Raw genomic sequence first — 27,261 nt, 5'->3', positions numbered from 1 at the left:
CAGCCTGGGGTTCACCGGTTTGGATCCCGAGTGTGGACATGGCACTGCTTGGCAAGCCATGCTATGGTAGGTGTCCCACATATAAAGCAGAGGAAGATGGGCATGGATGTTAGCTCAGGGCCAGTGTTCTTCAGCAAAAAGAGGAGGACTGACAACAGTTAACTCAGGGCTAATCTTCCTCAAAAAAAAAAATGCTGCCTCAGCTCAGGCCTTGAGGTCCATCAGTTTGCTTTCCTGTTTTTTTTTTTTTGCTGAGGAAGGTTCTCCCTGATTTAACATCCATTGCCACTCTTCCTCTTTTTGCTTGAGGAAGGTTTTCCCTGAGCTAACATCTGTGCCACTCTTCCTCTGTTTTGTATGTGGGTTGCCACCACAGCATGGCTGACGAGTGGTATGTGTCTGCACCTGGGATCCAAACCTGCAAACCCAGGCCGCCAAAGCAGAGTGTGCAAATTTAACCACTAGGCCACCGGGCTGGCCCCCAATTTTTAACAAGTTTTCCTAAGTGACTCTCATGTCACTAAAATTTGGAAACCACTGCCATAGACTAATTTCAAAGTATTCTCAAAACTTGACTTTAAGTATTTTTTAATATTTTATTTGCATGCTAAATAGGATTTACTGGTCTGAAAGAAATATTTAGTAATTCTGTTTTATGTATGTGTTATTTATAACTACCAATGTGAAAATTTAGGTAAGTGTTATGTCTTTGTGTGTACGTTAATATGCTTAATTATATGATGTCACAAAATGACTTTTTCTTCCCAGATTTTGAAAGGAGACTGCCTCCTGGACCTTTCCAGTTTTACTGATAATAGGTAAGTAATCTAGCACTAAGTGGTATCTGGCATTTTATAGGCTGTCAATAATGATTTGTTGCAATTTGTAAAGTGAAACATGTCAAAGGAGCTTGAAATTCGAGTTCCTTCTGAGTTGGTGGCATTGAGTGGGTGTTGTCATTAAGCCTTGTTGTCTTTAAGTATATTTATTCTAAGAAACCATTGGCACTTAAAACAGCTGCTGTCCTGATAAACTCATGAATGGACCCAATGACTTATGTATTTGATTTTGCATTCTTTTATTAATCAAATGTTGGCAAATTCGGAATGTGCTTGTACTTCAAAGCCACTATTGTTTCTTCAGTGATCAGATCTTTATTAGGTTCAACTAGTTTTCAGATTAAGTATGTATTCTCTTTTCCTTTACTTTTCCAAGTAATTTATTGCTGTGTATATGAATGTGAAGACTATCCATAATCAGATAGGAACCTCTGATATGTTAGATGGTCAGAGTTAATAAAAACTAGAAAGTCATCAGCTTTTCCAGGCTGTGGAGTCCAAATCTATCTTCAAGTCAAGATAAATCCATTGTGTAACTTAGTTTTATTCTAGCAGCTTAAAATAATTCTCTTTTCAGCAAAGCAGTGAACAAGGAGTATGAAGAGTATGTTTTAACTGTTGGTGATTTTGATGAGAGGATCTTTTTGGGAGCAGATGCAGAAGAGGAAATTGGAACTCCTCGAAAGTTCACTGGTGATGCCCCATTAGGGAAACTGACAGCACAGGCTAATGTGGAGTGTAATCTTCAACAGCACTTTGAAAAAGTAATATAACCTAGCCTGGCCTCAGTCTTGAATGATCTTTTTCTCTCTGTGTGTGATTCTACTAACAGCAGAAGCATCTTTCAAGTTAAATCTTGAGTTTCTTCTATTAACTGATATTTTTCATGAAAGCCTTTAAAAGGTAATTTTTAAAACTATGGCACTTAGTATTTTTAACTCATTTGTTGCTATTTTTCATATTTTGCATATGTTTTCCCAGAACGCCTGGGTTTTTCAGTAGAGTATGTCTTTTGACATAAAGAAGGATCTATGCTTTCTTACCGTTCTTTCTTTGCATCACTTTGGCCACTGTCCTGTTGCTTTGAAATTTAGTTTGCTTTCCTACCCATGACAGACTATATGCTCTTCCCAAGCTTCAGCCATATAATACTGGACTTGATTGTTAGTAGCCAAGGCTTAATTCTGTTATTTATGTGTGAAATGTGTTGGAGGATGAGGTCTAATGGAAAATTCACTGGCTTAGAAGGTAGAAAACCTAAGTTTTAGTCCAAGCTCTGCCATTAACTATGTTAGCTTAAACAAGCTTTTTACCTTCTCTGTGCTTATTTCCTCATATGTAAAATGAAAATGTGTATGTTGTGTTTCAAATGAGTGTGGTGAAGATAAAATGAGGTTATAGGCAGAAAATACTTTGAAAAAGTGTTACTCAAATGTAAGGGTGTTATTAGCATAATATTGGTAAAAATTTGATGGGTAACCAGAAGAGGGGAAAAAGTAACCTACTAAATATGACAAAATAAGATGGCATATGTACTGAATTAAACACATAATGACAGGGGAAGGTAACTTTTTAATCTCACAGGTTTTTCTTTTCTGACAGAAAACATCATTTGCACCTTCTACCCCACTGACAGGACGACGATATTTACGAGAAAAAGAAGCAGTCATTACTCCTGTTGCCTCAGCTACCCAAAGTGTGAGCCGGTTACAGGGTATTGTGGCTGGACTGAAAAATGCACCAAGTGAACAACTTATAAATATTTTTGAGTAAGTACATTACTATTATTTTTCTAAGTGTCTCTTTTAAATTAGATTCTGTGTTCTACTTTTGGCATATTCAGAGTTCTTGAGATTGTAGATATACATTTGGCAAGTTTTACTATACCATTTCAGTCACAAAGTATGTTGACATAAAATCAGATAGAAGTACCTGTTAAAAATACATATATATAAATATTATTTCGTAGTATTATAATAGACTTTCAAGGTTAAATCTATCTTAAAGTATATTTAACTCTGACATTCCACTTTTTTAACTACCCTTAAGTTATGCATTATTTTTTTTCTTTTTACATTAATTTTAAGTGGGTTCAATCTAATGTGCATCAAATGGGAAACTGATTACATATTGATGGTGCGACCATAAATGGAATTTTATGCAATCATTTAAGAAAAAGAGGCATGTTTCCTAGTAAAGATGGTAGGCTGAACCTAGATTAGAGAACCTTCTTTCCTAATACCTAATGAAATAGGAGAATAGTAAAAACCAGCAAACTATCAGGAGTAACCAAATGAGGAGAGAGATAGGATTTCATGCTACAAATTTCCAAAGTTGTGGTCAGGAAAGGAAATGAATGATTCTGGTATCCTCAACCCCAAGAAGTATTACTGGGGAAAGAGGGTATATTGATAGGATCTTGAGAATGTTCATTAATACCCCAGATGTGGAGAGAACAAATGGGCTGAATAGGCAGGTGGATAAAAAGTCAGAGAAACCTCCCCAAGTGAAAGTCAGTAGTCACAGCACAACTATGGAAAATCTCCACGGGCCTGACATTTCCCAAGATTTCTTATTGATTTGGCGAGATATCTTCCTAGAACTAGAAGATAGCCCTTACCTAGGTATAGTGAATCCTGGAATGAGGTCATTTAACTACATCTCAGAAAAGAAAGCAAAGCCCTTGTCCTCCAATAAAAGCTGAACATAGCACCAGCTGAACCCTCCCCCTACTCCCCAAACCTTCAATCTGTAGAAAAGGTGACAGAACAATCCCAAGCCTCAGACACAGCTCAGGGTATGGTAAGCAGATTGCAAGTAAGGTAGGAAGACTTTCATGAAGATCTACCCTCATAGCATTTGGATAAATAGGTCTGGACTGAACTACCCATTTAAGCATGGAAAGTTGAAAAGAAGTGGCAAGACAACTATGCAAACGTTTTATAGCAACAAGAGAAAGGAGGGAGGAAATGTAAACTGCAAAAAACAAAGAGCCTAGAAACAAACAAGTGGGAAGATATTCCATATTCATGGGTTGGAAAGTTTAATATTGTTAAAATGTCCATACTACCCAAAGCAATCTACAGATTCAGTGCAATCCCTATCAAAATCCCAATGGCATTTTTTACAGAAATAGAAAAAAAAAAATCCCAAAATTCGTGTGGAATTTCAAAGAACCTTTAATAGCCAAAACAATCTTCAGAAAGAAGAACAAAGCTGGAGGCCTCACACATCCTGATTTCAAAACATTACAAAGCCACAGTAATCAAAACAGTATGGGATCCACATAAAGACAGACATGTAGAACGAAGGAGCAGACTAGAGAAGCCCCAAAATACACCTTCACGTACATGGTCAAATGATCTTTGACAAGGGTGCCGAGACTACACTATGGGGAAAGGATGGTCTCTTCAACAAATGATATTGGGAAAACTGGATATCCACATGCAAAAAGAATGAAGATGGACTCTTATCTTACACCATATAAAAAGTTAACACATGGAACCGGCCCAGTGGCGCAGCAGTTAAGTACACACATTCCACTTCAGTGGCTCAGGGTTTGCCATTTCGGATCCTGGGTGTGGACATGGCACTGCTTGACAGGCCATACTGTGGCAGGCGTCCCACATATAAAGTAGAGGAAGATGAGCACGGATGTGAGTTCAGGGCCAGTCTTCCTCAGCAAAAAGAGGAGGATTGGCAACAGTTAGCTCAGGGCTAATCTTCCTCCAAAAAAAAAAAAGTTAACACAAAATGGATTAAAGGCCTAAACATGACACCTAAAACTATACAACTAGAAGAAAACATAAGGGAAAAACTTCACGACATTTGAATGGGCAATGATTTCTTGGATATGACACTGAAAGTAGAAGTAACAAAGGCAAAAATAAACAAGTGGGACTATCTCAAACTTAAATACTTTTGCACAGTAAAGAAAATAATCAACAGGGTGAAAAGGCAGCCTACTGGAATAGAAGAAAATAACTGCAAACCATATAACAGATAAGGAGTTAATATCCAAAGTACATAAAGAATCTAAGTCTCTAACCATAGAGGATTAGGGAGGAAAGCCATGACTCGTCTACTAGATGGATGGTTGTGCAGTCATTGAGAGTGAGTTTGTGAAGAATATGTAACATGGTACAGTGAGGGTAAACCACTCCTACAACTCAGTAACAAGAAGATTCATCTGTTTAAAAAATGGGCAAAGGACTTGAATAGACATTTCTCCAAAGAAGATATACAAATGGCCAACAAGCATATGAAAAAATTCTCAACATTACTAATCATCAGGCAAATGCAAATTAAAACCACAATGAGATATCACCTCATGCCCATTAGAATGGCCACTCTGAAAAAAACAGAAAATAACAAGTGTTGGTGAATATGTGGAGAAATTGGAACCCTAGCCCACTGTTGGTGGTTTGTAAAATTGTGTAGCTTGTATGGAAAACAATATGGAAATTCCTCCTCTTAAAAATAGAATTTTTATGACCTAGAAATCCTCCTTCTGGGTATATATCCAAAAGAATTGAAAACAGGATCTCAAAGAGATATTTGTACGGCCAAGTTCACTGCAGCGTTACTCACAATAGCCAAGATGTGGAAGCAACCTCAGTGTCCGTGAATGGATGAGTGAATAGAGAAAATGTAGTATATACATACAATGGCTACATTTATTTCCTGAAAATAGGAGAGAAAAGTACTGACAAACGTTTTGTTACAAAGATTATTTAGTAATGACAATAACAAAATTTAGCAGCACCCTATTAAACAAGAGTATGTTTAACTGCACTAGGCATTTAGTAAACTTTTTAGAAATAGGCAATTTGGACATTTATTTTAGAAGCCAAACAAAAAGTCAACTTTTTCCTTAACATAATTGCTTCAATACCAGAAGAAATACTATTCAGAACTCTGACATTATGGAATTTCAGCATAGTAACCTGAGAACAGTTTTCTTCATATGTCATTTATGTTGCCGCAAAATCCGTACTAAAAGCATGCGGTGATTACTAGTTGGTTCTATTTTGACATTAGATACTATGCAGAATTTATGCAAGGCCAACAATTTCAAAATTAATGCTGATTTAAACGAGACCATGAAGGAGATTCCCAGGAAAAAGGTTGCTGCCAAAAAGGAAAGATTAAGATTTAAGGCTGAATGGGAATGACTGTGCCAGAAAACTATGGAATGTGTAAAATCTGTTTTTCTTGAATCAGGTTTATTGAAGTATAATTAATATACAATAAGAATCATCCTTTTTACTTACAGTCCTATGAGACTTGACAAATGCATATGGTTGTGTAACCACCAACAACCACAATCAAGACATAGAACAGTTCCATTATGCCCCCAAATTTATGCTCCTTTGTAGTCAAACCCTATCCCATCCCCAACCTCTGGCAACCACTGATATGTTTTCTGTCCCTATAGTTTTACCTTTTCTAGAATGTCATATAAATAGAAGCGTAATATAGAAGACATTGACTCCTCTAATGTTGAAATTCCAAAACAGTATGCTGAATGATTTTACTTAAAGGCTGTAGACTTGTTTGAAATATGCAATGTTTACATACGAAGGTTTACAGCTGAGAACAGAACTTTGGTCCCTAAAAACCAAACTAATTCTTGTAAGAAGAAATGTTGGTAGTCTGGGGTTTTTTCCTCATAATTGAGTTCCTCTTGTATTTTATAGATCTTGTATGCGTAATCCTATGGAAAACATTATGAAAATAGTGAAAGGAATAGGAGAGACTTTCTGCCAACACTATACACAATCAACAGATGAACAGCCAGGATCTCACATAGGTAAGAAGACAAAACTAAAGTTGACACAGCATTGAAAGTAGATAGATTGTCCCCCAAAAAGTAGAAATTCAAGGTTTTTTTCCTTCCTTGCTAGCCTTAATGTACCATATTTGTGTTTATATAAGTTTTGTTCTTTAGTCCTTAACGGCTACTTTTCATTAGCACATTTTCCCTTTATTTCTCCTGCAGACTTTGCTGTAAACAGACTAAAGCTTGCAGAAATTTTGTATTATAAAATATTAGAGACTATAATGGTTCAGGAAACTCGACGACTTCATGGAATGGACATGTCAGTAAGTAAATCCACTCTCACAGCTGCTGGCAAGGTCCAAAAATTCTAAACTTGGAAGTAGTGTGTTGAGAAGTTCTATAGTGCATTGTGGAGTCAGCAGTTAATGACATGCTTAGCCAAGATGACATATTAGTTTACCTTAGTTGTCTTTGGCACGTCCGGAGCTAGCCACCTCTAGGCAGAAATGTGAAATATGTAAAATTCATCTTTGGTACACCATCAGTATCATCTTTTTTTGTCCTTCATTACCAGCTAGCTAATAATGAAAACCCCCAACTATTAAGCCAACTGATAATTAAGATATTTGTCATACTTCTCAGGGATTTGGGGCATATAAAATGTTGGTGACTATCTAAAAAAATTGCTTTGTGGGGCCAGCCCTGTGGCCAAGTGGTTAAGTTTGCGCGCTCTACTTCTGCAGCCCAGGGTTTTGCCAGTTCGGATCCTGGGCACAGACATGGCACTGCTCATCAAGCCGTGCTGAGGCGATATCTCACATAGCACAAGCAGAAGGACCTACAACCAGAATATACAGCTATGTACAGGGGGGCTTTGGGGAGAAGAAGAAAAATTAAGCTTGTCAACAGATGTTAGCTCAGGTGCCAATCTTTAAAAAAAAAAATTCCTTTGTTTTCGTTGAACATTTGATCAAGTCTGACCACTCTCTCCAATAGCTATGTAAAGGAGTTTTTCTAAAAAGTCACGTCTGTCATATGATCTTTCGTTTTTCTCCTCCTTATCCCTCTTGTTACTCTTGGAGTCTTCTGATGTTCAATTTCAACAGGAACAGGTTGATGTCTATGGGTGTTGCATAACTGCATAAAATTTCTCTCTGTGTCACCCTGGAAGTTTTCATCTCTCTTCTGTGTTGGTTCCCTTTTTGCTGGATTCCTTGTCTTTCTCTTTTGTGATTTACCCTAAAATTTGATAGAGCATATGCTCTCATAGCTTCCTGAGAAAGTAAATTTTCAACTTTTTATTTTGAAATAATCATAGATTCACAGAAAGCTGCAAAAGTAGTACAGAGGCGTCCCATGTATCCTTTACCCAATTTCCCCCAGTGGTTACATTTTACATAGTACAATCAAAATTGGGAAATTGATGTTGAAACAATGTATATGTCTCCCTCTATGCCAAGTGTGTAGATTATGTAACCACCACCAAAATCAAGATATACAACTGTTCTGTCACCACAAAGGTCTCCCTCATGCTACCCCTTTATAGTCACACTCACTCTCTTCAACCACTGATGTTTTCCATTTCTGTGCTTTTATAAGACACTCTTTATGAGTTCAATTCTTTTAAATTTATTGGGGTTTATTTTATGATCCAGAATATGATATATCTTGGTACGTGTTCCGTGCACTTGAAAACAATGTGTATTCTGCTGTTGGGTGAAGTGTCTGTAAATGTCAGTTCTGTCTTGTTGATTGATGGTGGTGTTGAGTTCTGTTACATCCTTGCTGATTTTCTGTCTAATTTTATCAATTATTGAAAGAAGGGTATTGAAGTCCCCAGATATAATTGTGGCTTTATCTATGTCTCCTTTCAGTTTCATCAGATTCTTTTTATTCACATATTTTGAAACTCTGCTGTTTGATACATACACATTGAGGATTGCTGTGTCTTCTTGGTGCATTGATCCTTTTATCATTATAAAATGTCCCTCTCATCTTTGTTCTGAAGTCTGTCTGATGTATATATATATAGCCACTCCTGCTTTCTTTTGCTTAATGTTTGCACAGTACATCTTTTTCCGTGCTTTTAAAAACTTTTAAGCTACTTGTGTCATTATCTTTGAAGTGAGTTTCTTGTAGGCAGTATATAGTTGAGTCATGTTTTTTTTATCTACTCTGTCAGTCTCTTTCTTTTAATTGGTAAATTTAGACAACTTACATTTAATTATTGATATTTTAGGACATAAGTCTTCCATTTTGTTTTTTGTTTTGTTTGCTCTGTTTTTTGTTTCTCTATTTTCTTTTTCCTACCTTCTTATGGGTTACTTGAACGTTTTTTAGACTATATCTCTTTGTATGTTTTTTTTTAGTGGTTGCTCTAGGTATTACATTAACATACTTAACTTCACAGTCCACTGGTATAAACGTTTTACCAGTTCAAGTAAAGTGTGGAAACCTACCTCACCTTAAGTCTCCTTTTTAAAACTAAACTAAATGTCTTTATTTAGGCTTACACTTAATTGATAGTTCTCTCTGTATAGATTTCCAGGTTGATAATTAATTTCCTTTATGATTTTGAAGACATTGCATTGCTCCATTATCTTCTAGATTCCTGTGTTGCTAGTTAGAAGGTCCAGTGGCATCCTAATTCCCAGTATTGATATGTGACCTGTTTTTATTTTCAGAAATCTTAGTATCTTTCTTTTATCACTGATGTTCTGAAATTTATAATAAAGTGCCTTATTATAGGTCTTTTCTTCGTGTTTGGGCACTCCTACAGAGTTGCTCTTTTAGTCCAGAGATTTATGTCCTGTCATTCTAAGTCATTTTATTGCATTATTTCTTAGATAATCTATTGCCCACTGATTTATCTTTCTGTAGCTTTTATTATAATTCAGATAAAGTACCTTCTAGATTGATCCTCTCATTTTCTTCTCTTGTTTTCCATTTCTTTGTTGTATTTCTAAGGATATTTGCTTAAGTTTTCATCATCAAATCCTAATGAATTCTTTTTTTTTTTCTTTGTGAGATTAGCCCTGAGCTAACATCTGCCAATCCTCTTTTTTGCTGAGGAAGATTGGCCCTGAGCTAACATTCGTGCTCATCTTCCTGTATTTTATATGTGGGATACCTGCCACAGCGTGGCTTGACAGGCAGTGCATAGGTCCACACTCAGGATCTGAACCGGTGAACCCCAGGCCGCCGAAGCAGAACATGCAGACTTAAACTAATGCTGCATCACCGGGCTGGCCCCCCTGATGAATTTTTTATTTTAGCTATATTTTCATTTCTAAGACCTCTGTCTTGTTCTTTGAGGTTATTAATTTAGATTTCTCTGAGATTTTCTTCTGTTGCTTGCATTGTCTCTGTTTCCTCTTGAATTTCTTTTCTGTTTGTTTTGATCTTTGTCTTTCAATTGGAGGCTTTCCTCAAATATTGGATTATTGTTGGATGTCCACTTATATTTGAATGAGGCACTAAAAATGAGGCATTAAGTCGACCTTATGTTGACAAAACAGTGGTTCAAAGCTCTATGTGCAAGAGTGGGAATAAAAGTCCAACAGCTTCAGGTGATCATGTAGTATTAAGGACCCTCAACTATTGGTGTCTTTAAGGCTGTTTTGGAATATTTTGGTTTCTCGGAGAAGTATCTGCTAATCTCTTGCCTGGCTCTTGGTGTTGTGGAGCAGAACAAGGAAAGGAAACTTGCTGTCATGATTCAGTCTGCTACTTTCACCTAAAATCGTAGTCTTTTCTATTTCTGGTGTTCTCAAGCTCTGAGTTTCTCTACTTTAGTCGTAGAGGGAATAATTCTTCAGTAATACCCTTGCTGGGATTGGCTAGATAGTCAGACTATTGTCTGACTCCTTAGAGTGGGGTTTGGATGGGGACCTGAGGAGTTCTAATTATCACAAACTTTCAAATCATTCATCTGTGTCAGCCCCTGCCTAACACCTACTTTCCCTTCTGCATGTGCCCTCAGTTTCTGTGTTTTTTCCAGATTCCATAGAGCAAATTCATTTGTTTTAAGTCTCTCTTCTGGCACAGTTTAGCCATCTTACCTTCTGCTGAGTAATTTGTCATTCTTCCATCCACTTTCAGTTTTCATATATTATGGTTTGCAATTATAGATGACTCCTAGTTTTATCTGAGATAATTTGTTTCTTATTCTCTTTGTTGATTTGGAGTGATATTTGAAAGAAGGATGGCAACAAACACCGTATTTAAAACTGAAAACTTATGCTCTTAAAGTCCTGTTTCACCATTGAGAATCTTCTCGGTGAAATATTTCTTTCTCTGAACTTTTTAATTCTCAGCTGTGACATTATAATACCTTTGATTTTAGTATTTTGATTAATAAACACTTATGTTGACCAAGCAGTTGTTGTAAAACTATCATTAAAAAAAAAGGAACCAGGGCCGGTCTAGTGATATAGTAGTTAAGTTTACGCACTCCTCTTTGGCAGCCTGGGGTTCACTGGTTCAGATCCCAGGTTCAGACCTATGCACTGCTTATCAAGCTGTGCTGTGGCAGGGTCCCACGTATAAAATAGAGGAAGATGAGCACAGATGTTAGCTCAGGGCTAACCTTCCTCAAAAAGAGAAGGAACCCATACTATAATGCTTTTCTCTTGATGGGAATTTTGACTGTTTTATTGTTTGCTCAAATTTCAAAGCATATTGTTGTATATGCCTCATTTAAATTTAATATCTACTCTGAAAAAGATTATATAAGAATACTACCAGTTTGGAAACTTGAATTTTTATCTGATAATCTGGTATAATGTAATGTCCACAAGTTATTCTATCTTGTTTTTGTAGTCTTTATAGAACGGCAAAGGCTGAAATTGCTGAGAAATGTTAAATCATGATCTTTCTCTTCTCCAAGGTCCTTTTAGAGCAGGATATATTTCATCGTTCTTTGATGGCCTGTTGTTTGGAAATTGTGCTCTTTGCCTATAGCTCACCTCGTACTTTTCCCTGGATTGTTGAAGTTCTCAATTTGCAACCATTTTATTTTTATAAGGTGAGATGAAAATAGAGTTCTATTATGGTGTACCTCACATAAACATTCTATTTATCATAGTGCTGAAGAAGCAAGCTGCAGTGATATCTGGAAAATATTTCCAGAAGTATCCTGAAAGCATATAAAGTGCCCTTAACCCTTCTTCATTGGGATACATTCCAAGACTCCCAGTTCCCTGAAACCACGGATAGTACCGAATTCTATATATACTATGTTTTTTTGTATACTGACATACTTATGATAAAGTTTAGTTTATAAATTATGCACAGTAAGAGATTAACAACAACTAATAATAAAATAGAACAGTTAATAGCTATTTACTGTAATAAAAGTTACCATAGATCTTAGCAACTTCAGCATACAATTTTCTTTCCTTATTAAGTCAAGAATTTTCACCTTTCACTTACAGAAAACACTCCATGGCTTTTTGGCATATTCGAATTGCCACTATCATGACTTTTGTGCTTCAGGGCCATTGATAAGTAAAATAAGGTTATTTGAACACAAGCACTGCGATACCATGACAGTTGACGTGAATAACCAAGACAGCTACTATGTGATTAACAGATGAATAGCATGTAACAGCATGGATACACCAGGCAAAGGGATGACTCCATCCCAGGTGGGACGGAGCAAGACTACACGAGAGTTCATCAGTTCATCATCAACTACCCAGAACAGCGTGCAGTTTAAAATTTATGAATTGTTTATTTCTGGAATTTTCAGTGTAATATTTTTGGACTGCAGTTGACCATGGGTAACTGAAACCACAGAAAGTGAAACCATGGATAAGGGGGGACTACTGTATTTCTTTTGGGTGGAATCAAGGACAAAGGGGAGAGGATGAGAGTATCGGTAAATTGAGCCAGTCTCACTGACTTGCAAGTGTAACCAGGAACTAAGTACTTCTCTTTGAATTTTCCATATCTATGAATGAAAATCATAATCCTGTTAGAGGATTTGATGGTGAACATACATGATGAAGATTAAAAACTCTTTTTCCCAGGAGAAAGAAAGGGTCTAAAATTGATTATGGCGACAGTCTAACTAATGAAGCTGTAATAACAGATCATGCTCCTTCCCCAGTTTGAGCTAATTCAGTGTGGATGAATCTTTCTTAACTTACCTTTTTTTTCTGCTAGAACTATTTTTATTAACCTTTTTCGTATAAAACATAGAGGTCATAGCTACAATAACATTTCGTGTTACCTAGTGTCCGAATTTGACTAATGCTACTGTTACACTAATTGGCATGATTTAGTTAATATTTTGCCATCTTTGCTACTTTCAAACTATTGACAGTAGAAAAGTTAGTTTGAAGAGTTAAATTTTTATACCTAAAGTATGCCTGAAGTTGTAGAAAATACACATCATTGGAAAGCTTATCTGAATTGTTGACTAAGTGGGATTAAAATTTTTTTTAGTTTCTAAGGGAAAATTGCTTCTGTATATTCACTTTAATGTTCATTTGCGTGTTCAGATTTTCCATTAGGAAATATCTGTTTATGTAAATATGTATAATTTTATTCAAGGAAAAAGTTTAGTTTTTGCACTCGCCTAATAACAATTTATTTTTAATTGTAATATCCTTTTTTCACTCAAGAAGTTAAAATAGGGGCTGGCCCCCGTGGCCACGTGGTTAAGTTCTCGCGCTCCGCTGCAGGCGGCCCAGTGTTTCGTTGGTTCAAATCCTGGGCGCGGACATGGCACTGCTCTTCAAACCACGCTGAGGCAACGTCCCACATGCCACAACTAGAAGGACCCGCAACAAAGAATATACAACTATGTACTGGGGTCTTTGGGTAGAAAAAGGAAAAAAAATAAAGTCTTAAAAAAAACCCAAAAAACTTAGATCCTCTATTTAAAAAAAGAAAAAAAGAAGTTAAAATACTTTTGTTTTTTAACCACATATAAATATATGGGTATGTAAATAATATACACTCCTTGAAGAAAAACAGAAAATACACATAAATGTAAATATTAAAATCGTACATTATAATCCTAATATAAAAATCAGTATTAATATTTTTGTGTATATACTTAGACTTTGTTCTAGATATTTACTTTTATTAAAATGGAATTAGAGTGTATATAAGCAAAATTTCTTTTAAATATGTTATGGATTCTATTCTTTTGAGCTATTGGGAAGAATAGTCTGAAAATGGGCAGTAAATTCAAAATACCACTGGACTGGGAACCTAAAACCTGACTTTTACCACGATTGGGCTATTGCCCAATTTCCACCTCTGGCTGCCTCAGTTTTCCTCTTTAAAGTAAAACATGAAAAACAAAAATGCATGTGAAAGTATTTTGAAGATCTTAAAAACTCCTTTATAAATTAAAATATATTATTAAGGTATGGAATTATGGTTCAAAGGAATCCTTGGTTCTATGTTATTAATAAGACCAGAACTAGTCACACATGCAAACTTGGTCTAGAACTGACTGCTTGAGACCATGTTACCTTCTTAATTTTCTCGTCTCCAGGTTATTGAGGTGGTGATCCGCTCAGAGGAGGGACTCTCCAGGGACATGGTGAAACATTTGAACGGCGTCGAAGAACAGATTTTGGAGAGTTTAGCATGGAGTCACAATTCTGCACTGTGGGAGGCTCTTCAGGCCTCTGCAAACAAAGTTCCTACCTGTGAAGAGGTGAGTCAGGGCAAGGCTGATATCCCATCGTTTTATAAAATAACAGCTTTACTGAGATATAATTCACCTACCATACAGTTCACCCATTTAAAGTGTACAGTTCAATGATTTTTAGTATATTCTTAGATAACACGCAGCCATCACCACCATCAATGTTTTGGAATGTATTCATCTCAACAAGAAGCAGTACCCTTTGGCTCACATTTCCCTACCCTCCAACTTCTCCCTAGCCCTAAGCAACCAGTAATCTGCTTTCTTTCTGTATTGATTTTCCTGTTCTGGACATTTCATATAAATGGAATCATACAATATGTGGTTCTTTGTGACTGGTTTCATTCACTTAGCATAATGTTTTCAAGGTTCATCCATGTTGTGGTGTGTATTAGCACTTCATTCTTTTTCATGACTTAATAATATTCCATTGCATGTATATATTACTTGGTTTATCCATTTATTAATTGATGGACATTTGGGGTTGTTTCCACATTTTTGGCTCTTAGGAATAATTCTGATATGACCATTCATGCACAAGTTTTTATGTGGATATATGTTTTCATTTTTCTTGGGTATATGTCTACGAGTGTTATTACTGGGTCATATAGTAGATCTGTTTAAGCTTTTGGGGAACAGTCAGACTATTTTCCAAAGGGGCTGCACCATTTAACATTCTTACCATCATCAGTATGTGAAGATTCAAATTTCTCCACATCCTCTCCAGCATTTATTATCTGTCTTTTTGATTCTAGCCATCCTAGTAGGTGTGAGGTGGTATCTCATTGTGATTTTATTTATTCTCTGATGGCTGAGGGTGTTCAAAATTTTTTCATGTGTTTATTGGCCATTTGTACATCTTTGGAGAAACATCTATTAAGATGTTTTTCACTGGGTTGTTTGTCTTTTTATTATTAAATTATAGGAGTTCTTTTTTATATTGTGGATACAACTCCCTTATTCAATATATGATTTGCAAAACGTTTCTCCCATTCTGTGGGTTGCCTTTTTACTTTCTTGATAATGTCCTTTGGAACACAAAAGTTTTTAATTTTGATGATGTCCAGTTTATCTTTTTCTTTTGTTGCTTGTGCTTTTGGTGTCATATCTAAGAAACCATTAATCCCATATAAAGAATTAAACACTGTTTATTAGTAGTTTTAGAATAAAGAAGGAAAAATGAAAAGCTTTTGCTTAATACACACAAATCACACGTTTGCCAGTTTAATATCATGTGAGTTTTTTCTGTCTACCTCTGTGTTATTCTTTTGTAACTCCTGTCTTTTCATCCTTCTTTGCTTTTCTGTGTCTCCTTATGCTTCATTAATCTGCTTAAATTTTTCCCTAATCCCAAACTACTAGAAGAACTATCTGAGACTGGGAAGAACTGAAAAGAAGATGGTTTCTTGAAATCTCTTCTATGCTTTGGTTTTTTGTGGCAGATTGTGATGAATTGGGCAATGTTCATTATTCATCAATATTTCCATTGTAGAATCCATTGAGACGATGAATAAAAACTATAAGCTTGAAGGAAAAGGATTTGGTTTGAAGCCCTTACTCTATTACTTGGTGTAATAGTGTGTCCTGGGGCAGATTTCACATTTTGAGCCTCCATTTTCTCATACTGAAGTGGAGATCAATAGCGCCTACCTCATAGGTTTACTTTTAGTGGTCAACAAATTTAAATAGATAAATTATGAGATTAAGTGAGATGCATTCTTTACGTATATTTAACAACATTTAACTATTGCAAATTTTTATATTTTGTGAAGAAGAAGGAAAAGGAAATAAAGCAATAAAAGAAGTTAAAACTTTTTTCTCATTTTTTGTTGTAAGTTTTCGTCTGTGGGATGATCTCTATATAAAGCAAAGGGTTTTTGTTTTCTACAGGTTATATTCCCAAATAACTTTGAAACAGGAAATGGGGGAAGTATACAGGGACATCTTCCCATGATGCCAGTGTCTCCTTTGATGCATCCAAGAGTCAAAGAAGTTCGGACTGACAGTGGGAATCTTCGAAGGGGTATGTTCAGCATTAGTAAAACAGTGAAAAAATAACAAAGATTTTTTTTTTCAGAGAGAATTTCAAGTCTTACTAATATATTATTGAGACATCTAAGTTCTTCGTCAAGATTTGAAAAGAGGCTTAATCCTTATGCCAACACTCTCATTTGGCTCATTGTATACTTTTTTATACTACAGTAATAAGATTTCCATCCTGATTTTGAATACAATCTATTTTTTTAATTGCAGTTTCAATTATTGTGGAAATAGTATTTTGGCCTTTTAATAAACACACATAACCTTTCCTAAATGCTTAATGGAAAACTATTTAAATAGGCCAAATACCTACTTTTCCAAATGTGACAGAAGTTATATTCTTTCTCTGTCTATGTATGTCTCTATAGAAAGACAAATATTTAAAGCAGAACAGAGAACTCTTTGGGCTTTGTAAGTTCATCTAATAAATGACTTATCTATACTCTCTTAAAATAATTCATTTGAGCCTTACTAATAGGAAGATATTAGTACCTTTTTTTCTTTTTTTCTCTTGTGATGTATCAAACTATTATGTGCATCTTCTGGATTACATAGCTCTTGAATTTTTTAAGAAACAATTAAGAAAATCTTCTGATCACAGAATATCCCTGAACAAACCTCAGATGAACAAGTATTAAGGTTACTGAAGTAAGGTAGCTCTAGGTCCATTTTTGGACTATAATTGTGTGTGTGTTTATGTGTATGTACAGTCTTTGCTTTACATATAGTGCAAGATCATAAACATGTGCAAGCTGTGCATGCAAAACAATCTTGGTAAGCAATGGGAATAATTAAGATTGTTTTATGACCTGTAAGAATCTTGTCAAAACTTTAAACTTGTCTTACTATCAGTTACTAGTGTTTAAAGAAATGAAGAAATAGTAAAAATATTTACTTAGTACACTATAATTTAAAACATTGGAAACATTGAGAATAAAAGTGTTTTTTTTTTTGAAAGAAGTTTAAACAGAGCTTGCTGCCTTCTTCTCTTGTAACTTACAATACTGAATATCTTTTCTGTGCCTTGGTGAATTGTCATGTTCCTTTCTAAGTTTGGATCAGCTTTCAACATTTTATACTTTGTGCTTTCAGTGTTGTGAAATATCTCTGAGAGTTGCTTTAATGTGAAGTTTTTTTGCCATCATCACTTCCTGTTGCACATATTCATCTTTTTTGTCTCTAACTTTTTCCTCATATTGATAAGTTTCATTTTTACAAAGTTCTTCTGGCTGCATATCTAATTTCTTGAACAGCAGCAGTCAACATTCCTAGGGTTAGCTATTTCTTCTGTAACTTCATTGATACTCTATTTTAATTTTACTTTCAGCATTATTACTTTTTATTTCTTTGTGGCACTTTCATCTTTTTTTTGACAATTCCCTCCTTCATTTGTCTGTTTTTGTAAAATGTCTTATGAAATTATCACTGGGAGACACGGAGACAACGTAACTATACACTTTACTGTCTGTATGGATTGAATAAGAGATGTGCCCTGACCAGTCATCGACAGACTTTGAAAGAAGTGACATGATTGGTCACTAATCATGATGCACATCTATTATTCACATAATGACTTGTAGACTAAAGTTTGAAGTGTATGCAATTACTCACAGTTACTATGCCATGGCAACTGAAATTTGAAATTTGAACCATTTTGTTAAGGCTGTTGTTAATTTAACTGAACTGTGGTAACTAAAATTCATAGAAATTGGAACTGCGCAAATCATAGACTGCCTCTGTGTGTGTGTTTGTATCTGTGTCTGTAATTTATATATATAGTATATATACCTGTGTGTGTGTGTATTCGCAGCCTAGCTAGAGATCTGAGAACTAAGATCATGAAGAATGGTCCCCAAATGTGATTCTCTCCAGGTGGTGAGATTTTGAGTGAGTGTTACTTTCTTCATTATAGTTTTTTGGTATTGTTTGAATTTTTTTCAGTGAGCTTTTTTTAAATCAAGATATAGTTTACATACCGTAAAATTTACTCTTTTGGGGCTGGCCCCGTGGCCGAGTGGTTAAGTTTGCGCATGCCACTTCTGCGGCCCAGGGTTTCGTTGGTTTGGATCCTGGGCACAGACATTACACCACTCATCAGGCCACGTTGAGGTGGCATCCCACATGCCACAACTAGAAGGACCCACAGCTAAAAATATACAACTAGGTACTGGGAGGATTTGGGGAGAAAAAGCAGGAAAAAAAAAAGATTGGCAACAGTTGTTAGCTCAGGGGCCAATCTTTAAAAGACTGTTTTTTCTTTTTTTTTTAAAGTATACAATTCAGTGGTTTTTAGTGTATTCACAAGATTCTACAACTTTCACCATTATCTAATTCCAGTATGTTTTCATCACCCCAAAAAGAAACCTCATATCCAATAGCAATTGCTCTCCATTTTCCCTTCCCCCAAGCCCCTAGAACCACTAATCTACTTTCTCTTTCTATAGATTTGTCTATTCTAGACGTTTCATATAAATGGAATCACATAATATGTGGCCTTTGTGATTGGCTTCTTTCACTTAGCATGTTTTCAAGGTATATCTTTGTTGTAGTATGTATCAGCACTTCATTCCTCTTTATGGCTGAATAGTTTTTCATTGTATCAATATGCCACATATTGTTTGTTCATTCATTAGTTGGTGGACATTTGGATTATTTCTACTTCTTGGCTACTGTGAATGATGCTGCTGTGAATATTCAGGGCTTTTAAAAATTGTAGGGAGTGCCCCTGTGTGGGATTGAATGTTATTTTATAATTAAAAGAAAAAGTTATTACCTTTTAGGGGTTCAGGCAAGAGAATCAAATAATGGAAAATCCTTAGGAAACAATAATATTGAACCTTGACTCTGGGGAGAAAAAGACAGTTTATTAATTTGTGTATTTATTAAATTTATGTTGTGTGTCCACTGTAGCTTTTCCAGTACTGTGCTAGGAAAAGATAATTTCAAGGAGTTTGTAGCTAACTTCGTGGCTGTAACATGAGTGCTCCCCTGAAAGGTCAGCTTTGAGCATCTCTAGTCAGATTCAAGGACTGCCATGGGTTTCTTAGATATAAGGCATCCAGGTATACTCCTGTTAAGGGGTAATAGGAGCTACAGTAGAACTTTCCACTTGTTTACTGAAGATGAGAAGTCAGATCTTCATTCATAACCACCAGAATTGTGGAGAGATTTTTATTAAACCATGGCTATTTCCCCACTTACCTCGGTAATACAGACAGCTGTCAAATCATTGTTAGAGGTAATTTTTATACCTCTTAAGCATATTTTGAAAATAGAGTACATGGCTGTCTAATTATCTAGTGAATGTAAAAATAAACAGTGAAATGCTTTCACTTTAAAAGAATATTATATACGGAGGCTGGCCCCGTGGCCGAGTGGTTTAGTCCGCGCACTCCTCTGCTGGTGGCCCAGTGTTTCGTTGGTTCAAATCCTGGGCGCGGACATGGCACCGCTCATCAAACCACGCTGAGGCAGCGTCCCACATGCCACAACTAGAAGGACCCACAACGAAGAATATACAACTATGTACCGGGGGGCTTTGGGGAGAAAAAGGAAAAAAGAAAATCTTAAAAAAAAAAAAAAAGAATATTATATACCAGTAAAGAAACAATGGGGTTGGGGGAAGTGGGGAAGAATTGTGGAAAAATATGTAAGGTTGTAAGGGACTAGGAGAACCTTTGTACTTAGTGAAGAGGGAAAGGAGAGCAGCTCCTGCAGATAGCACTGAGAGAGAGACATAATCCATGCCCTTTTTTCTTTTTGATCAACATACTACTGCCAACCCTCAGATTAAGGCAAGTTAAGCAGAGTCATATCACCTTTACTCATCTTCCTCTTCTGGTAGGCTTATAAAAGGTGATTCTGGAGGCCGGCCTCGTGGCGTGGCGGTTGAGTGTGCACATTCTGCTTCAGCAGCCTGGGGTTCACAGGTTCGGATCCCAGGTGTGGACATGGCACCACTTGGCAAGCCACGCTGTGGTAGGCGTCCCACATATAAAGTGGAGGAAGATGGGCACAGATGTGAGCTCAGGGCCAGTCTTCCTCAGCAAAAAGAGGAGGATTGGCAGATGTTAGCTCAGGACTAATCTTCCTCCAAAATAAAAAAGATGATTCTGTATCTACTAAATCAGAAAGGCACAGCTACTGCCTTAAACTGCTTGAAGTGGGTGTGTGGGAGGAGGCAAAACTGTGAACTAAATCACTGATTTTTCCTTCTCAGGTATTAATTACTAGATAAGATTGGGAGACGGAAGCTAATTGGACTACTTAAATTTAGTGGTCACCTCATACTACCTCTCAGCTTCTACTTTACTCTTAATATTTTGCTCCTTTAATATAGGCAGAGGTTCAGGAAACCAGGAAGGTGAGCTATCATAATTTTCACAATTTATTGTAATGATTTACTTTGTGCCTCTCTCTCCCACCAGATTTGATATCCCATGAGGACAGAGGCCATGTTATTCGCTAGTGCCTAGCAGAGTAACTCACTATCTATTTGTTGAATGAACGAGTGCATCTGATTTATTGTTTTGGAATACACGTCAAACTCTTTTAAATTTATTTTTCTCTTTATTAGATATACAACCATTGTCTCCAATTTCTGTCCATGAACGCTACAGTTCTCCTACTGCAGGGAGTGCTAAAAGAAGACTTTTTGGGGAAGACCCCCCAAAGGAAATGTTTATAGACAGGGTCATAACAGAAGGAACAAAATTGAAAATTGCTTCTTCATCAAGCATTACTGCTGAAAATTTATCAATTTCACCTGGGCAGAGTCTTCTAACAATGAGCACAGCCATAGTAACAGGAACAACAGGACATAAAGTTACAATCCCATTGCACGGTAACATTTCGATGCATTTATTTTTTTTTTTTTCTGAGTTGGATAAAAATTTAAGAAATGTCTTACTGGGTTGGATCACGTGGTCTTTCTAACTCAATGTTTTTTCTTGAACCTATACTGTTTTTCTTCTTTAATTTTATTTGTTTGGGCAGTTTTAGATTCACAACAAAAATGAGTGGAAGGTACAGAGATTTCCCATATACCCTCTGCTCACGCACACACAGCCACCCCCACCAGAGTGGTACATCTGTTATAATTGGTGCCTACATTGACACATCATTATGACTCCAACTCCATGGTTTACATTATGATTCACTCTTGGTATTGTATATTCCTTGAATTTTGACAAATGTCTGATGACATATAGCTACCACTATAATATTATACAAAATAGTTTCATTGCCCTAAAAATCCTTTGTGCTCCACCTTTTGTTTTGAATCTATACTGTTTTTTGAATTTTCACGTTTTCTAAATTTATTATCCTCTTTGTTAGGACTTATATTGTTTTCTTATCTGAACTTCACAAAAGAGTGTATGGAGCAAGAATTTTGCTTCTTGGTCAAAAACATCTCCTTTAGAGCTCAAAAAAAATATTGTTGTTTCAGAGCAGAAATAAAAAACAAGAATATTATAACCTAGAATTACTGTTTTTGTGGCCCGCATCTCCTTTTCTAGCATATTCCTTGCCTAGATAGATAGGTAGATACCAACAGTTGACAGATTTTCTGGAACACATGCAGCTTATTTCTAGAACTGAAAACTCTTGCTTGTATATTCAGGTATTGCAAATGATGCTGGAGAGATCACACTGATACCAATTTCCATGAATACAACTCAGGAGTCCAAAGTCGAGAGTTCTGTATCACTTACTGCTCAGTCATTAATTGGTACTTCTCCAAAACAGACTCATCCGTCTAAAGCACAAGAGGTACATCCAACCGGAGTAAACAAACCAAAGAGAACTGGGTCCTTAGCACTGTTTTATAGAAAGGTATGTGTTTTTATAGCATCTGAAAAAGATCTAAGTTAATTGATGCAGGAAAGATTGAATAACAGAGAGCAGTGTTAGCCTTCTTTTTTGCGTGTGGTAAAATATACATAACATAAAATTTACCATTTTAACCATTTTTAAGTGTACAGTTGTGTCATTAAGTACATTCACACTGTTCTGCAGCCTTCACCACCACTCATCTCCAGAACTTTTTCATCTTCCTAAACTGAAACCCTATTTAATAGACATTAATTTCCTGTTCCTCCCCTTCCTTAGCCTCTGGTAACCACCATTCTGCTTTCTGTCTCTATGAATTTGACTACTCTAGATTCCTCATGTAAGTGGAATCATACAATATGTGTCCTTTTGTTACAGGCTTATTTCACTTAGCATAATGTCTTCAAGGTTCATCCATATTGTAGCATGTGTCAGAATTTCCTTCCTTTTTAAGGCTGAATAATATTCCATTGTATGTGTATACCACATTTTGTTCATCCATTTGTCTGTAGATGGACATTTGGGTTGTTTCTACCTTTTGATTATTGTGAATAACACTCTTATGAACATTGGTGTACAAATATCTATTCAAGTCTCTGCTCTCAGTTCTTTTGGGTATATACCAAGAAGTGGAATTAATTTTTTGAGGAACTGCCATACCATTTTCCACAGTGGCTGCACCGTTTTACCTTCTTGCTAGCAATGCACAAGGGTTTCAGGTTTTCCTCATCCTTGTCAACACTTGTTGCTGTCTGGGTTTTTTTTTGATAACAGCAATCCTATTGAATATGAAATGCTACCAGATTCTAGTTTTGATTTGCGTTTCCCTCGTGATTAGTGATGTTGAGCATCTTTTCATGTGTTTATTGGCCATCTGTATATCTTCCTCGGAGAAATGTCTAGTCAAGTCTTTTGCCCATTTGTCATTTGAGTTTGTTGTTGTTGAGTTGTAGAAGTTATGTATCTATTCTGGATATTAATCCTTTACCAGATATATGATTTGCAAATATTTTCTCCCATTCCATGTGTTGCCTTTTCACTATGTTGATAGTGTCATTTGTTGCACAAAAGTTTTAAATTTTCATGAAGTCAAATTTATCTAAGTTTCGTTTTGTTGTCCTGTGCTTTAGGTGTCATATCCAAGAAATCATTGCCCATTCCAAAGTCATGAAGCTTTTCTCCTATGTTTTCTTCTAGGACTTTTATAGTTTTAGCAGTTACATTTAGGTCTTTGATCCATTTCGAGTTCATTTTTGTATATAGTGTAAGATAAGGATCCAATTTCATTCTTTTCCTTGTAGATATCCAGTTTTCTCACCACCGTTTGTTGAAGAGTGTCTTTCCCCTGTAGAATGATCTTGACACCCTTGTCAAAAGTCATTCGACCATTTATGTGAGGATTTATTTCTGGACCCTCTATTCTATTCATTGATCTCTTTGTGTCTGTCTGTATGGCAGTACCACACAGCTTTGATTACCTGTAACTTTATAGTAAATTTTGAAATCAGCAAGTGTGAGACCTTCATCTTTTTTTTTTTTTTTCAAGATTATTTTGGCTATTCAGAATTCCTTGAGCCTGCATATGAGTTTTAGGATGGATTTTTCTATTTCTGCAAAAAAATCATTGGGAATTTGATGGGGATTTCATTAAATCTATAGACTGCTTTGGGTAGTGTTGATATCTTAACAATATTAAGTCTTTCCAGTCCATACACATGGCATTGGTATGTCTTTCCATTTATTTGTGTTTTCTCTAATTTCTTTCAGCAACATTTTGCAGTTTTCGATGTATAAGTCTTTTGCCTCCTTGGTTAAGTTTGTTCCTAAGTATTTTATTCTCTGTTATTATAAAAGAATTATTTTCTTCATTTTATTTTTGGATTGTTTATTGTTAGTGTATAGAAGTGAAAATGACTTTTGTGTGTTGATTTTGTATCCTGCAACTTTGCTGAATTCATTTATTAGTTGTAACATTTTTTTGGGGCTCTTTAGGTTTTTCCAGTTTTCTACACCTAAAATCATGTCATCTGTGAACAGAGATTATTTTACTTCTTTTCCAATTTGGATGTCTTTTATTTTCGTTTTCTTGCCTAAGTGCTCTGGCTAGAACTTCTAGTCCTGTGTTGAAATAGAAGTGGTCAAATTGGGCATCCTTGTCTTATTCCTGATCTTAGAGGAAATGCTTTCATTGTTTCACTTTGAGTATTATGTTAACTGCAGATTTTTCATATATGGCATTTATTATGTTGAGGTAGTTTCTTTCTATTTCTAGTTAGTTGAGTGGTTTTCTTTTTTTTTTTGAGAGGAAGATTCACCCTGAGCTAACATCTGTTGCCAGTCTTCCTCTTTTTGCTTGAAGAAGATTGTCACTGAGCTAACACCCATGCAAATCTTTCTCTGTTTTGTATGTGGGATCCCACCACAGTATGGCCTGATCAGCAGTGCATAGGTCCACACCTGGGATGCAGACCTGCGAACCCTGGATTGCCAAAGCAGAACATGTGAACTTAACCACTACACCACCGGGCCAGTGCCTGTTGAGTGTTTTTATAATAAAAGGGTGTTGAAATTTGTCACATGCTTTTTTTCTGCATCAATTGAAGTGATCATATTTTTTTCCTTCACTCTATTAATGTAGTGTAGTACCCTGATTGATTTTCGTATGTTAAACTATCCTTACACTTCAGAAATAAATCCTACTTGTGCATGGTGTAAAATCCCTTTAGTGTTTGCTTTGCATTCAATTTGCTACTATCTTGTTGAGGCTTTTGACATCAGTATTCATAAGAGATACTGGTCTGTAGTTTTCTCTTTTTTTTTTTAAAGATTTTATTTTTTTCCTTTTTCTCCCCAAAGCCCCCTGGTACATAGTTGTACATTCTTCATTGTGGGTCCTTCTAATTGTGGCATGTGGGACGCTGCCTCAGCGTGGTTTGATGAGCAGTGCCATGTCTGCACCCAGGATTCAAACCAACGAAACACTCTGGGCCGCCTGCAGCGGAGCGCGCGAACTTAACCACTCGGCCACGGGGCCAGCCCCTGTAGTTTTCTTAATAGTGTCTTTGTCTAGCTTTGGTATCAGGTAATGTACCTTAGCCTTTTTAAAAAACATATTTGACCTCTAAAGAGAGCATTATGATCTTGGTAAGCTATGTTTGGACTCAGGCTCATATGATTTGACTCCATTTCCTGATATAACTTACGTTTCCTGCCAGCTTGCGTTCTTACATAACTTTGAGTAAGCAGTTGGCCCTCCTCTGGAATTTGTTGGACTCCATTATGTTATGTGCTGTAGATAGATAGGAGTTCATTGTGGGACAGGTGCATCTTAGATCTTATGGATCAGCTTAAATTGCTAAAGAACCATTATAAAGATTAGTGGGATAGGATGGGAAGGCTGCATAGTTTTTACCCTAAATCCAGTATGTTACCTTTTAAGCTAAAATTTGACCAGTTCTCATTATAATGCCTAAATTATTTTAGTATTAATAAAAGGTACTGAAAGATTTAACATAAAAATAATTTCAACTTGTCCTACCTATCTTTTACAAGCACCATCAGCTTCAGATAAGGCATACATGTTAATCAGATATTTGTAACCAAACATGCCTCTTCTCTAAAATAAATCCTAGAGTGAAAACATGTTTTTTTCTAGCATTGTAATTAAGGTTTGAGACTGAAAATTTTTAAGAAATTTCATTGTTTTTTCCCCAAATTGTCTCTTGATGCAAATTTAAGTTTATTTCTTCTAGTCTTTCTTATAGTAATTGTTGAGAGACTTGCCATTTTTCCCCACCTCCCACTGCCTTCTCTACTCTGCTCCCCACTCCTGCCCACCTCTTGTACCTAAGGCTTGCTTTAAAAACAGAGTTCCAAAATGCAGCATTTTCCCCATTCATTACCTGTTTTTAATTTTCAAAACGGCAAATTACTGCCTTTGGTAATGAACCTAAGACTGATAAAAATGAGGCTTTAGGGGGCTGGCCCCGTGGCCGAGTGGTTAAGTTCGCGCATTCCACTGCAGGCGGCCCAGCGTTTCGTTGGTTCGAATCCTGGGCGCGGACATGGCACCGCTCATCAAACCACGCTGAGGCAGCGTCCCACATGCCACAACTAGAAGGACCCACAACAAAGAATATACAACTATGTACTGGGGGGCTTTGGGGAGAAAAAAGGAAAAAATAAAATCTTTAAAAAAAATGAGGCTTTAGGGGCCGGCCTGGTGGCATAGTGGTTAAGTTCTCACACTCCCCTTCAGTGGCCCGGGGTTTGCAGGTTTGGATCCCGGGCATAGACCTAGCACTGCTTGTCAAGCCACACTGTGGTGGCATCCCACATAAAATAGAGGAATATTGGCAACAGATGTTAGCTCAGGGCCAATCTTCCTCACACACACACAAAAAATGAGGGTTTATTTCTGAATTTTTAATTCTAAATTTATTTCAGAATCCAACTTGGTTTTTTTCCTTCCATTTAATTATAGCCTACTTGCTCTAGATTAGAAGCTACAAAAATTTTATCCTAAAAGGGAATTGAAGTGTCCGTATCTATAATGAATTCAAAATAACCATTCCTTGAGTAAATTACAGCTGCTATTATCCATGCTGAACTCAGCGTGATGCTGGTGTTCTATGCCTGAATAAAATTTACGTTCAGCTACAACATAACAACGTTTCAGTCAATGACAGACCACATATACAATGGTGGTCCCATAAGATTAGTACCATATAGTCTAGGTGTGTAGTAAGCTAAATCATCTAGGTTCGTGTAAGCACACTATATGATGTTCTATAGTGACAAAATCTCCTATTGACACATTTCTTAGAATGTATCCCCCATCGTTAAATGACATGTGACTGTACTGTGAATTTTTTATTAGAATCAAAAGGTTTCCAGAGTATATGTATCTTTAAGGTATTAGATCAGCTCTGTAAAAGACACTTAACAAGCATTACTTAGTTACATATTTTTGGTCCTTCTAGCTAGGACATTATCTGTTATCCTCTCCTATTATGAATGTAAAATTCTAGCATCTTTCTCTCTGCTCTGACCCCAGTAGCTCCTGTTTATCTTTTGGCCAGCTAGAAACAAAGGGATAA

The 27,261-nt window shown here is 36.2% G+C and overlaps 1 protein-coding gene across 10 annotated transcripts in view; it reads left to right on the top strand.

The window, feature by feature from the left end:
* Positions 1–27,261, top strand: part of RBL1 (RB transcriptional corepressor like 1) — a 64,200-nt gene that overhangs the window by 17,741 nt on the left and 19,198 nt on the right. For 7 of the 10 annotated variants that reach the window (XR_011530818.1, XR_011530817.1, XM_008535243.2 and 4 more), the window contains 10 exons: positions 769–818; positions 1,417–1,603; positions 2,442–2,608; positions 6,539–6,651; positions 6,841–6,944; positions 11,510–11,647; positions 14,135–14,299; positions 16,181–16,313; positions 20,907–21,173; positions 21,954–22,165. Coding sequence is in view for 8 of the 10 variants with exons in the window: in XM_008535243.2 (XP_008533465.1) it covers positions 769–818; positions 1,417–1,603; positions 2,442–2,608; positions 6,539–6,651; positions 6,841–6,944; positions 11,510–11,647; positions 14,135–14,299; positions 16,181–16,313; positions 20,907–21,173; positions 21,954–22,165 (1,536 nt within the window). In the remaining 2 variants the exon portion in view is untranslated. Of the gene's footprint in view, positions 1–768; positions 819–1,416; positions 1,743–2,441; positions 2,609–6,538; positions 6,652–6,840; positions 6,945–11,509; positions 11,648–14,134; positions 14,300–16,180; positions 16,314–20,906; positions 21,174–21,953; positions 22,166–27,261 lie in introns of all 10 variants that reach the window. The other 3 variants (XM_070588352.1, XM_070588353.1, XM_008535247.2) reach the window with 3 other exon arrangements.

The sequence above is a fragment of the Equus przewalskii genome, chromosome 21 (genome assembly GCF_037783145.1).
Source record: "Equus przewalskii isolate Varuska chromosome 21, EquPr2, whole genome shotgun sequence".
In the NCBI taxonomy this organism is placed as follows: Eukaryota; Metazoa; Chordata; class Mammalia; order Perissodactyla; family Equidae; genus Equus; species Equus przewalskii.
Note: the sequence above shows the minus strand (reverse complement) of the source record. Positions and strands in the feature narration are given on the sequence as shown.